General features: G+C 47.6%; 1 protein-coding gene across 1 annotated transcript in view; it reads left to right on the top strand.

Annotated features, from left to right (window-relative positions):
- The window catches only part of BANF2 (barrier to autointegration factor 2), a 37,146-nt gene extending 23,256 nt beyond the window's left edge, over positions 1–13,890 (top strand). The window contains exons 2-3 of the mRNA XM_003134265.3: positions 1,939–2,067; positions 13,703–13,890. Of these exons, the coding sequence (XP_003134313.1) occupies positions 1,942–2,067; positions 13,703–13,849 (273 nt within the window). The 5' untranslated portion in view covers positions 1,939–1,941 and the 3' untranslated portion in view covers positions 13,850–13,890. The remainder of the gene's footprint in view (positions 1–1,938; positions 2,068–13,702) is intronic.

Raw genomic sequence — 14,164 nt, forward strand, 5'->3', positions numbered from 1 at the left:
GCTCATACCCATAGGAAGCAGGGTAAAACAGCAACTCTCCTTGGAGGGCATAGACCCCAAGCCCACTCGGACGTTACCAAAGCTATGAACAGGGGAGACCCACCCAAGCTGGAACCAGGGGCTGCCGTCTTGTCTGCCTGAGGAGCTGACTTTACCACCAGGGCAAGGAATCCTCAATATTCCCTCAATATTGTGTGCACTAGTGACCCTTGGCAACTGAATGAATTTACCATCCTCTTCTTCTCCAAATGGGGAGTTCCCTTTCTGGAAATTCTTACTGCGGATATCCTGGTTTTTCCTGACACTGCTGGCTATGTTGATGATGGTGAACTTCAGACTTTAGACATGGTGGGGAGTATGATGCATCTCCCAGAAAATATGAACTTGAATCTGAATCCAGTAACTGGATGAATCATAGGGCTTCACCCTTTGGGGGAGGGGTGCGTCGATTATTTCTGATGATTATATAAGAGAAAGAGTGTGTACCGATATTAGTTCATCAATGGGGTGGGTCATGGTGGGACATTGTGGTTCCTGCTTTCACACACCCCCACTTCGCTGGAGAATAATCCTGATTTTGCACAGGCAACCATATTTGAACGCACAGCTCATTTTGCTTAGAGAAAGCTAACTCCACTCCCAGGTCCAGGACTGGGCATGCAGCTGACCTTCGAGACCAGATGAGTTTCTGCTCAGAACTCTCTCTTTGATTCTGCTTTGGGGGTCGAGTTGTTGGGGGGAATCTGAGTACTGGAGAGAGCAGCCATTTCACCACCATCAGGGGTGCCAACCCCACTCAAAGTTGACCCAAGGAGGAAAAGGAAAGAAGCAGAAAAATGGATCTGTGACACCAATTGTGCCATAGCCACCTTTACTTGGGGACTTTTGAGTTACATAATGTCTTCTTTAATATTTGAGCCAGTTAAAGAGTTTTCTGTTCCTTGCACCTAAACAACCAACCATATAGAATGTATTAAAGGCTAAAACAAAAAATAAGAAAAAATGGTGGTGGTTAAATGAGAAGATGGAGGAGTTCCTGTTGTGGCTCAGCAGAAATGAACCTGACTAGTATCCATGAGGTCATGGGTTCAATCCCTGGCTTCACTCAGTGAGTTAAGGATCCAACATTGCCATGAGCTGTGGTGTAGGTTGAAGATGTGGCTCAGATCTGGCATTGCTATGGCTGTAGCACAGGCCAGCAGCTGCAGCTCAATTGGACCCCTAGCCTGGGAACTTCCATATGCCATGGGTGTGGCCAGAAAAAGACAAAAAAAAAATTTTAATGAAAAATAAAAGAGAAGATGTGTTAATTAGCTAAGAGAAGCAAGCTGTTTCTTAAGCATTTAGGGTGGGAAAGTTGGAAAAGAACGCATCAGAGTCCCTAGCATTAAGCACTCCCTTTTCGTGGGGATTTATTGAAGTCAATTGAGGCCATCTCTATTCATCTCTCTCTTTTTTTTTTTTTTTTTTTTTTTTTTTTTTTTTGTCTTTTTGCTATTTCTTTGGGCCGCTCCCATGGCATATGGAGGTTCCCAGGCTAGGGGTCTAATCGGAGCTGTAGCTGCTGGCCTATGCCAGAGCCACAGCAACGCCAGATCCGAGCCACATCTGCAATCTACACCACAGCTCACAGCAAAGCCAGATCCTTAACCCACTGAGCGAGGCCAGGGACCGAACCTGCAACCTCATGGTTCCTAGTCAGATTCGTTAACCACTGCGCCACGACAGGAACTCCTCTATTCATCTCTTAATCCACACAGGTAGGGAGGGCTAGGTAAAGCCTCAGAGCAGGGATTGCACCTGGCATCCACTTAGGTCCCTGGTAAATGGTGGGTGGTGGAAGGGAGCCTGCCATCTCTTGGTCTCAGCACCTCCAGGAGGTCGAGCTCCCCAAAGTCCATTCACCTCCTAACCCTTTTCCTCCTATTGCTGTTGCAGAAGATGGACCACATGTCTCCCAGGCTGAGAGCCTTCCTCTCTGAACCCATAGGAGAAAAAGATGTCGCCTGGATAGCCGGGATCAGCCGTGAGCTTGCAATCAATTTGGTCACCAAAGGTTTCAACAAGGTAATTCCTTTTTTTTTTTTTTTTTTTTTTTTAATTTCTCCAGCTTTTCTCCCCAGCCCGTCTTCCCCTAATCCTGCCAGATGGCAGCTGCTGCCTCAGGTCCCTGCAAGTGGCCATCAGAGAGCGAAGCTGCCACTTGGCCAGGCACCACATGCTTCAGTGCTTCTGACCCTGCATGCTTGGGCAGACTCCAGGGTCTGTAGATGATGGGCAAATTGAATCACTTTGGCTCAGAGCAGCTGCGCTGTGCGTGATTCACTTGGAACACAAACACCCAGGTGTCGACAGGAGCGACCCAGACGCTCAAGTCCGGGGTTGTGTTGTCAGGATGGACTATTTGGGTGTATTCCCCACCCCCATGAAGAGACTCTTAGGGTCTCATTTATCCTATCTGGGCACTGGCAGGCAGGTGGAGTAAGAGCAGCCTGGGGTCTATACCAGAGTAAGAGGAAGTGAGTTGTTTCAGATGTCACTAGCAGCCCAAGAATGCCTTCAAGGACAGCCAATGGGATCAGAGCATTCATTTCTATGTAATTGTTTTTATGCTGCTTGGAACCTTAGGAGAGAATGGGAGAGGTTTCCAAAGAGAACCCAAAGAAAGTGAGCAGACATAAAGAAAACCCTCTTACACTTTGGTGGGAACATAAATCAGTTGCAGCCACTATGGAAGACAGTCTGGATATTCCTCAAAAAACTAAAAATAGAGTAGTCATATGATCCAGAAACCCCACTCCTGGGAATATACCCAAACAAAAATGCAATTCAAAAAGATACAATGCACCCCTATGTTCATAGCAGCACTGTTGACAATAGCCAAGACATGGAAACAACCTAAATGTCCATCAATAGATGAATGGATTAAGAACATGTAATGCATATATACAGTGTTACTCAGCCATGAAAAAGAATGAAACCATGCCATTTGCACCAACATAAATGGATCTAGAGATGACCATACTAAGTGAAGTAAGCCAGACAAAGACAAATACCATATGATATCACTTATATGTGGAATTTAAAATATGACACAAATCAACGTATCTACAAAACAGAAATAGACTCACAGACATAGAGAACAGACTTGTGGTTGCCAAGGGAGAGGTGGATAGGGGAGAGAAGAATTGGGAGCTTGGTATTAGCAGATGCAAACTATTATACATAGGGTGGATAAACAACAAGGTCTTACTGTACTGCGCAGAAAACTATATTCAACATCCTATGATAAACCACAATGGAAAAGAATGTGAAAAAGTATATAGAGTCACTTTGCTATATAGCAGAAATTAAAACAACATGGTACATCAACTATACTTCAATACAATTTTTTTTAAAGTGAGCAGATGGAAATTCACAGGGGGCATTGCACATTCAGTAGAGTGGCACCAACAACTGAGCTTTTGTTATTCATTCCCTTCAATTTTTAAAGTCAGTCTACACCACTGGGCAGGAAGGGGCTATAGAAACTGCTGGGAACTGCTGCATGCACGGCTGATAATCAGTTTGGTTTGCATTGACACAGTGCACGGCTGTTTCCAGGAGGCATCTGTACTCCTGGGCCCATGGTTTTCTAATTAACACACCCTGTGCCAGTTGTTAAAAATTCTATCACTCCAGTCTATGATCGTGTAATATCCAATAGGTGGTATTTTCAAGAAGCTGGATTGAAGTACATTTGATTCTTTCTTCCCAGATAAAGGAGATAGACCATTCCCAAACAGGGAGTAAAGTAGACATATCTGATTTGGGAAGATGTTTTAAATTAAAAATTATTTTTTAGAGGAAATGATTGTCCCTTTTACTTTTCTTTCTCTCTCTCTTTTTTTTTTTTTTTTTTTTGTCTTTTCAGGGCTATACCCTCGGAATATAGAGGTTCCCAGGCTAGGGGTCTAATCGGAGCTGTTGCCTCCGGTCTATGCCAGAGCCATGGCAACACCAGATCCGAGCTGCATCTTCGACCTACACCACATCTCATGGCAATGCTGGATCCTTAACCCACTGAGCGAGGCCAGGGATCGAACCCTCAACCTCCTGGTTCCTAGTCAGATTCGTTAACCACTGAGCCATGACAGGAACTCTTACTTTTCTATTGTGAACACACCCACACTGGTATGAAGGTTCAGCTCAATGAGTTGTTACATAGACATACACGCATAGACTCACCACCCAGACCCTGAGATAAGACACCTCCAGAATTCCAGAAGGTTCTTCTGTTTCTCTTCCCAGTCAATGCCATGCAACCCTACTCCCAGAAGAAACCACTACCCTGGCTTCTACAACATAGACTTAATGCCTTCATGATTGTGAGGTTTTGTAGTTGTGCAGCCATACTCATCATTTTAAAAATAATTTAAGTTACATACAGTAAATTTCACCTTTTTAGTACCTAACTCTCCAACTTTTGACAAATGCTTGCAGTCATGTAGCCTCACCACAATCAAGACATAGAACAATCCCATCATGCTTAAATGTTCCCCCTTACCCTTCATACTTCACACCCTCAGCCCCTGGCAACTGCCAATTTGTTTTCTGTGCCGATAGTTTCCCCTTTCCAGCTTAACTATGTTTTCAGCAACTAGAGGTAGGATGACAGGCACATTATAGCTAAAGGAATGAATGAATAATGGGAAAATTTCAGACATCTAAAGACTTGAGGCACAGAGTCAGGCTTACAGGAAAGAAGGAACTGGCCTGGTCCCTGGAGATCTGCTCCTCTGTGTTCCCCAGCTCCTGGCTAGCTGTGACCAGCATTCCACTTCTAGGCCCTACTTATTCCAGGCACTTGACACTGGGGTTTCACCTTTCTCCTTTGCTTTGAGCCCCTTACCCACCTGTGAATAAAATAACAGTTCTAGGGAGTTAGTGCCATGATCAAGGTCCCGAGTAAGGACCAGAATGGCTGTGGATCATATCATCACAAACCACACAGCAAGACTTGGGGTGGTTTCCCCAGCAGGGAGGGGGGTTACCCTGAGATTTGGTTGTGAGACCCTATTGCCACCTGGAGCCTGGCTGGGTCGGTCAGAGGGTCCATGAGGGAGACTCCAGGGGAGCAGGTGCTTCTGGGGGAGGCTGGGTCCACAGGCAGGGCCAGCAGTAAGGGGCTCTGGGGTGGGGGAAGATTCCTGCAGCGCAGCCATCTCAGATGTAGCAGGTAAAAAATGCAGGCTCCTCTAGTGCGCCTTGTAGATTTCATTTTTTATTTTATTTTATTTGTTTTCTTTAGGACTGTACCTGCGGCATATGGAAGCTCCCAGGCTGGGTGTCGAATTGGAGCTGCAGCTGCTGACCTATGCCACAGCCACAGCAACATGGGATCTGAGCTGCATCTGTGACCTACACCATAGTTCACAGCAATGCCACTGAGTGAGGCAAGGGATCGAACCTGCATGCTCATGGATACTCGTTGGCTTCTTAACCCACGGAGTCACAATGGCTTCTGCCAAATGTATTTTTTTAGAGTAGTTTTAGGTTCACAGCAAAACTCAGCAGAAAGTGCAGAGGTGTTCTGCATACCCTGGCCCCACCTACACAGCCTCCCCCATTGCCAACATCCCCACCAGAGCAATGGGTTTGTGACAGGAGAACCCCCATCACACGTTATCTCCCAGGTCCACAGTTTACATGAGGGTTCCCTCTCAGTATAGTGCATTCTGTGGGTTCGGACAAATGTCTGATGGCACATATCCGCCAGGTACAATGTCCTACAGAGTCCTTTGAGCTCCTGGGTTTTCATGCTCTGCCAGCTGGAGGCCTGAGCGTGGCAGCCCCCGCCTGAGGCTGGGGGGTCCCCCGGATTTCCTGGCTGAGAGCAGACACCCTCAGGTTCCACCCCTGCTTGTGACAGCTTCCTTGGCCATGTCCTGTGGGTGGTGGCCCTTTCTGTGCCTTTCCGGGGACCCGCTGGGATGCAGACCCAGGAGGCCACCCTCAGCCCTGCTTGCCTGGGCCCCTCCCTCGGCGGCCCCTGTAACAACAGGATGCTGGAGCCTGGGGAGGTGAGGCACCACCCCGCCCTGGGAGCTGGGAAGTTTTCTGGTGGTCTATTTCCCGTATAGAGCCGTGGCCCTGAACCCAGGCAGGTGTGGAGACACCTTCCTGAGCTCTCACCAGCCTCCAAACCTAGTAACTGCTCCTTGATTCCTGCCTGCATGCAAGTCAAACTTTCATTTCTTCTTCAACAGAAGATGTGTGGTGCTGGGCGGGGTTGCCCCTGTATCTCCCGGCACTTTCCCTGAGCTTTGTCCAGCTGGAACAGCTCTCTGGCTCAGTTTCAGTCCTGATTTTCAAAACTGTAGATTCACCCAAGTCTCAAAAATCAGAAATGTGGCTGCGTTCTCTCTGGGGTTTTTTTGGTGCCTGTCCTTCCCTGGGGCCATCAGCTTCAGCCTGATGATCTAGCTCTTGACCCTCCAGTATAGCGGCCATCAGCCCCTTGTAGCGGTTAAGCACCATCTGAATTGAGATGTGTTATAAATATGAAATACACATGGCTGCATTAAAGACTCAGTACCAAAAAAAAAAAAAAAAAGTAAAGCATCTCATCAATAATTTTTTTTTAATGGTCGCGCCTGCAGCATATGGAAGTTCCCAGGCTAGGGGTCACATCAGAGCTGCACCTGCCAGCCTACACGACAGCCACAGCCACGCCAGATCCACACCGTGTCTGCAACCTACACCACAGCTCACAGCAACACCAGATCCTTAACCCACTGAGTGAGGCCAGGGATTGAACCCACATCCTCATGGATACTAGTCAGATTCTTAAGCCGCTGACCACAATGGGAACACCCTCATCAATAATTTTTGTATTGATTACATGTTGAAATGATAGGAATTTAGAAATATGGGAGAAGAGAAAGCATTATTAGAATTCAATTCATCTGTTTCTATGCCCCTTTTGCTGTGGCTTCTGGGAAACTGAAAATCACACATGTAATTTTGATACATGTAACACATGTAAAAATGACACATCACATGCTGCCTCATGTTAGATTTCTACCGGACGGCACTGGTTCAGATTTAATGGTGGGAGGGCTGCAATGTTGAAAGGAATGACCACAAAAGGGAAAGCACGTCATGACTGAGATGCTCAAAGATTTCCATGCCTGGATCCGGCCCTGCCTTCTACGCGTCTGCACCCCCCCCACCCCCGTGCTCCACCAGGCTGTTCGTGAACCACACACACATATGGGGACCACCTTCCTGCAACCCCAGGACCCCTCTCCAAATGGATGTTCGTCCCCTTCATGGCCCCCCTCACCGGCCCTCCCTCCCTAGGAAGCAAGCCCTCCTTCTGCACACCCCCACCCAGCCAAACAGCTACTGTTTCTAAACATTGAGTGATCAATAGACAACTTGCCATCACATCCAAATTGTTGATTGTTTTTCCACGTGTTATATTAGAGTCACGGCTCCCTTTACTGTCCTCTTGCTTCTTCTCTAAAGAAAGGATTGTACTCCTCTTCTCCCTGTGAAAATCCTGCTTGGGGTCGGGGGTGAATTTCCACGCACTCAGTAAATTCAGGGTCACGGCAGTGCCTCATGGGGTGGGTGTGTTACTGTGGGGATAAACACTGGAGTTATTCCAACAGCGTGGAAGTGAGTTGAACATCCTACAGAATCTGGTTTGGCTCAGTGCTCTTTGAAGACCCTACAAAAGCCTAAATCTTCATCCTAAAAGATAGCATGGATGATCAGAGAGGAGTAAATATTCTGGGTGCCCGCGAGCTCCCCAATCTCTCCCACATCAAAGAACTATCACATGACTGTTCCCTCCATGTCAGGCATTATTCTAAGTGCATTACACTTATTTATTTCATCTAATCATCAAAAAATCCTATCAAGTATATTTTCATCTCTATTTTACCCATGAGCAAACAGGTGCGAGGCAGCCACGTGAATCATTCCAAGTCACGTGAGGTTAGAGAGATGAAATTTGAATCTGGGCAGACAGGCTCTAGGTTGAGCAGCAGGCACTAGACCCTCTGCCTGATGCCCAGGCCCTGCACGGAGCCAGTCACATAAGCTTGGGATCATCTGTGTAGGGTTGCCAGATAAAATTCAACATGCTCGGGGAGTTCCCTGGCGGCTCAGTAGGTTAAGGATCTGGCATTGTCACTGCTGTGGTTCTGATTCTGCTGTGGCATGGGTTCAATCCAGGAACTTCTACATGCCACAGGTGCACCCATTAAATAAAATATTAAATTAAAATAAAAGTAGTGTAAAATAAAATAAAAATACAGCACACTGGGTTAAATTTGAATTCCAGCTAAATAATTTTTTAGTGCATGTCCTAGGGAGGTGGAGAAAGAAAGAGGAAGGGTGCTGGACTGAGCATTTGCACTTCAGACAAGGAGTTTGAAACCAAAAATGACTGGAAGGTACCGAATGTGCGAGTTTGTCGTTGGTCATCAGTGGCCATGAAGGCTGAAGAGTTAACATCCAATTAGAGAAAAAGAGAGAAATTTGTTCATTGCCTAGTGTATGCCTCATGGGTGCTGAAGGGCTGGAAACTTGCAGAGGAAATGTGGAAGCTTGAGAACAAGGGGCTAAGAATATGTATGTCTGTTTGCAAAGGCCAGGTGTCATAGCGAAGACGGAATTTTTTTTATTCTTCTTTTTTGGCTGCCCCAGGAAATATGGAGTTCCCAGGCCAGGGATCAGTTCTGAGCCTCAGTTGCCACCTATGCCACAGCTGCAGCAATACCAGATCCTTTAACCCACTGTGCCGGGCCAGGGATTGAACCTGTGTCCTGGCACTGCAGAGATGCTGCCCATCCCTTTGCACCACAGTGGGAACTCTGAAGACAGATTCTTTTTTTTTTTTTGTCTTTTTAGGTCCTCACCCACAGCATCCCAGGCTAGGGGTCCAATGCGAGCTGTAGCCACCAGTCTATACCACAGCCACAGCAACGCCATATCTGAGCTGTGTCTGCGATGTACACCACAGCTCAGAGCAATGCCAGATCCTTAACCCACTGAGTGGGGCCAAGGATTGAATCCACATCCTCATAGATACTAGTCAGATTTGTTTCCTCTGTGCCACGACGGGAAGACAAATTTTTTTTTTTTTTTTTTTACGTTATTTCCCCAGTACAATTTTTTTTCTACTGTACAGCATGGTGACCCAGTTACACATACATGTATACATTCTTTTTTCTCACATTATCATGATTCATCGTAAGTGACTAGACATAGTTCCCAGTGCTACACAGCAAGATCTCATTGCTAATCCATTCCAAAGGCAATAGTTTGCACCTATTAACCCCAAGCTCCCAATCCATCCCACTCCCTCCCTCTCCCGCTTAGCAACCACAAGTCTATTCTCCAAGTCTATGATTTTCTTTTCTGTGGAAAGATTCATTTGCGCCATGTATTAGATTCCAGATATAAGTGATATCATACGGTACTTGTCTTTCCCTTTCGGACTTACTTCACTCAATATGAGAGTCTCTAGTTCCATCCACGTTGTTGCAAATGGCATTATTTTATTCTTTTTTATGGCTGAGTAGTATTCCATTATGTATATATACCACATCTTCCTAATTCAATCATCTGTCATGGACATTTGGGTTGTTTCCATACGAAGACAGAAATTTTAAGTTACCGGACCAGGAGGAGCTACCTAATTTGCAGAGCCCAAAGATGGGAGGCCTCTTGTTCAAATTCATGAAGAATTTCAAGAGGGCAGCAGCAAACAGTGGCCTTTGAGGGCAGGGCATGTGTGTCAGCACGGGTGACACACAAGGGATCCCAACCCTGGGGCAGCTGCAAATATTGCTACCGTTTTGCAAGGAATGTGCATGGCGAACTGGAAACTGGTCCAGACCTGCTCACTGTTGGGACGTGGAGTGGCCACCATCCTGCCATGTAGGCAAAGTCTTCGGTGGGAAGGAACAAACAGCCCTGGCTTCGAGGTGGCCACTGGCCCGGGGGATGGATGACAGGGTTTCTACATCAGTCTGCCTGCAGCCAGATCTTTGTGCTCTGATCCAAGGAGTGCGAGGGTGGCTCCTCTCCTTCCTGTGAGGGGCCCGCTTTCTGGAGCCTGCAGAGACACCCAGAGGGCTTTCTCCAAGCAGGGCCACGAAAGGAGCCCATGACGCCAGCCTCCCCTGGGAGCTGAGGGAAACAGGCTAACTTTTCAGAGACAAAGGAGAGAGGCGAGCGTCAAGTTGCAACTTGGCTCCAGTAGTCACGAGATGAGGCCCTTCTGCTGCAGCATTCCTGGAAAGTTCGCCCCTGGCCCTTCAAGCCACACGTTCCTGGCATCCTGGCTGCTGAGCGTGGCAGGAACATGGAGGCTCTGATTACCAGAGCTGCCGATGCCAGAGGCAGGGCCTCGGGAACGGCAGAGATGCCAGGCCAGGCTGTGGCGGTTGGAGTGTGCAGAATGGGGACGACGAGTACAGGATCTTAACCTCCTCGGTGCTTGGTGACTCTGTCTGGAGAAAGGACGGGGTGATCTGAAGTGAGGATCTGACCGGGTAAAACATCTCAGGGGCCTGGAGCCCATTGTCTGTACTTTCTATGTCACATAGTAAGTGTTACTATCATCATATCACCAGTATTCTCTCTCCTGAGATGAAGTTCTGTGTTTCTAGGTCCTGCTACATGCACCTCCCACACCGACTGCAACATCGGGCTCAATCAACAGCCAATAAATGTTCATTTTTAAATAATAAAAAAAAATCTCCATAGGAGTTCTCATCGTGGCACAGCTGAAATGAATCCAACTAGGAACCATGAGGTTGCGTGTTCGATCCCTGCCCTTGCTCAGTGAGTTAAGGATCTGGTCTTGCCATGAGCTGTGGTGTATGTGCAGATGCGGCTTGGGCTCTGCATTGTTGTGGCTGTAGTGTAGGCTAGCAGCTATAGCTCGATCAGACCCCTAGCCTGGGAACCTCCATATGCCGAGGGTGCGGCCCTAAAAAGCAAAAAAAAAAAAAAACTCCCTAAAATCACCCATGAAAAGACCAGGAGGCTGATAAAAGTAAAATGAGATCATTCTGAGCCACTACACTGCTTTAAAAAAAAAAAAAAAAAAAAAAAAAAAAGATGATTAAAGCAGTGGTGTAAAATGACCATGAAATCCTGGCTCTCTTCTTTTTCAACAATTGGATCTGGACTAAAAATAAAAAACCCCAAATTCCAACACTTGGATATATTTTATGGCTGGAATTCAGCTTTTATTTAATTTGTCTTTTACAAAGTACATACCCTTTGGCTAAGATGAAGTTTTGCTTGGTTTTATATAACTGAAAGTACACAGACGCCAGAGGGTTTTCCTGGAGAGGGCCCAGGACTTGAAGCCTAGACACTGGTTCTCATTCATTCTAGGCCCGAAAGCTGCTAAACCAGCCCCAAGAGATGGGCATTGAACCTGACCTTAAATCTCCAGGCTTCCCCGCTCCATGGCCCAGCCAGTCTGTGGTCTGGGATGTCTTTTTCTCCACATGGTCCTTGTCCCTCATCAGAAACAGTGACAAAATAGCATGAGAGGAGTAAGCTATGTCACAAGGACTCAGAAAACCAGAGAATGCCATAGAACTTTGAATCGTGGGGTATCTAAGCTTTAATGTGTGTCTCGGCCACAGAGACTCTTCAGAGAGAGGAGAGGGGCAAGGTTCAGCATGGTTTATATGTTGTTTTGCTTTGTTTTGTTTTTCTGGCCACATCCCCCAAAAGTGGCATATGGACATTTCTGGGACAGGGATCAATCCAAGCTGAGACCCATGCCACAGCTGCGGCAACACCAGATCTTTTTATTTTTATTTTTTTTATTTTTCCCGCTGTACAGCATGGGGATCAGGTTACTCTTACATGTATACATTTTTTTCCCCCACCCTTTGTTCTGTTGCAATATGAGTATCTAGACATAGTTCTCAATGCTACTCAGCAGGATCTCCTTGTAAATCTATTCTAAGTTGTATCTGATAAGCCCAAGCTCCCGATCCTTCCCACTCCCTCCCTCTCCCGTCGGGCAGCCACAAGTCTATTCTCCAAGTCCATGATTTTCTTTTCTGGCAACACCAGATCTTCAACCCACTGCACCGGGCCAGGGATCAAACTTTTGCTGCTGCAGAGACAAAGCCAGATATTTAACCCACTGGGCCACAGCGGGAACTCTGGTTTATACTTTTTTATACTCCCCCCATGGGCTCCAGGCTCTGTCTTCTTGGACCAAAAAGGAATTTGCATATTTTGAGGCTCTTGCACTGAATTTACTTACTCCAATTTGCAAAGTGGGGGCAGGGCAGACAACCCCAGAAGATGCAGAAACTGAAGCTCAGGTTTTGCGGTTCTCAGTTCAGGTTCGCTGAGTTGCCTGGCTCACATAGTGGGCTTGTAAAAACAAACTGGGACTCAGGTGCCCTTCACCCGCCAGGCCCACATGCAGTGGTTCTCAATGGAGGGAGATTCTGTGCCCTGGGGGACAGTTGGCAATGCCTGGAGGCGGTTGATTGTCACAATTCAAGGTGGGAGGGTACCACTGGCATCTAGTGGGTAAAGGCCAGGAATGCTGCTAAACTTCCAACGGTGCCTGAGAAGTCTTTGGCTCCCACGCATACTGATCCCAAATGCAATAGTATCAAGGGCTAGAGACCCTGTGCCAGAGCCTTTGAGAAAGTGGTGGGGCGGGAAGCACCTCTAACTCCTGTATGTGTGTGTGCATGTTTTTCTTTTCTTTTTAGGGCCGCACCTGAGGCATATGGATGTTCCCAGGCTAGGAGTCCAATCAGAACTGTAGCTGCCAGCCTACTCCAGGGCAACAGCAACGCGGAATCCGAGCCATGTCTGCAACCTATACCACAGCTCATGGCAATGCTGGATCCTCAACCCACTGAGCAAGGCCTGGGATCGAACCTGCATCCCCATTGATGCCAGTCAGGTTCGTTAACCGCTGAGCCATGATGGGAACTCCTAACTCCTGTGTGTGTGGGGGGGGTTGTTTTGTTTTGTTTTGTCTTTTTGCTATTTCTTTGGGCTGCTCCCGAGGCATATGGAGGTTCCCAGGCTAGGGGTCGAATCAGAGCTGTAGCCACCAGCCTGCACCAGAGCCACAGCAACGTGGGATCCGAGCCGCATCTGCAACCTACACCACAGCTCACGGCAATGCCGGATCGTTAACCCACTGAGCAAGGGCAGGGATCGAACCTGCAACCTAATGGTTCCTAGTCGGATTCGTTAACCACTGCGCCACGACGGGAACTCCCTGTATGTGTTTTAAAGAGAGAGATACTTGGGGCCTGGAGGAAGCGTCAGAGCTACATGAGTCTTGTTCCCAGACCAGTGTTAGAAATGCAGAGTTTCAGGCCTCACCCCAGATTCACTGAGTCAGAACCTACTGTTTAACAAGGTCCCAAGTGATTGGTGTGCCCGTTAAGGTTGAGAAGGACAAGTTCAGATTCATCCCAGGCTGGACAGTCCCCAAAGCCATCTGCAGAGGTGGACGTTTAACTTGACCTCACATCTCAGCCAGGGCCAGTCTCCAAATCCCCTTGGCCTAGGCCAGGGTTTGGGGGATGGCTAGTCTCTCTCGAATCTGACTTGTGCCCCCTCCTTTCTCGAGCATCCTCACGCTGGCGAAGGAAGAGCAGAGAGCTGAGCACCTCTCCCGCCTTCCTCCCTGCAGGCCTACATCCTGTTGGGACAGTTCCTTCTGATGCACAAGAACGAAGCCGAGTTTCAGAAGTGGCTCATTTGCTGCTGTGGGGCCACCGAGTGTGAGGCCCAGGAGAGCTCCAACTGTCTGAAAGAGTGGTGTTCCTGCTTCCTGTAGATCCCCTCCCAGCGCAGCCTCCAGGGTAAATGACGCCTCTGCACCACTACCAGGCTCTGAGTCGTTATTTTTGTTCTACACTTGAATGATACGTGTTCATTATATAAAGCTATTCGAGAATACAAAGGACAGGAGTCCCTGCGGTGGCTCAGTAGGTTAAGGACCTGATGTCTCTGTGAGGATGCAGGTTCGATCCCTGGCCTTGTTTGGTGGGCTAAGGATCCAGCGTTGCCGCAGTCTGCAGTGCAGTTTGCAGAATCGGCTTAGATCCAGTGTTGTTGTGGCTGTGGTGTAGGCTGGCAGCTCCAGCTCTGA

This window comes from Sus scrofa, chromosome 17 (genome assembly GCF_000003025.6).
Source record: "Sus scrofa isolate TJ Tabasco breed Duroc chromosome 17, Sscrofa11.1, whole genome shotgun sequence".
NCBI classification, from domain to species: Eukaryota; Metazoa; Chordata; class Mammalia; order Artiodactyla; family Suidae; genus Sus; species Sus scrofa.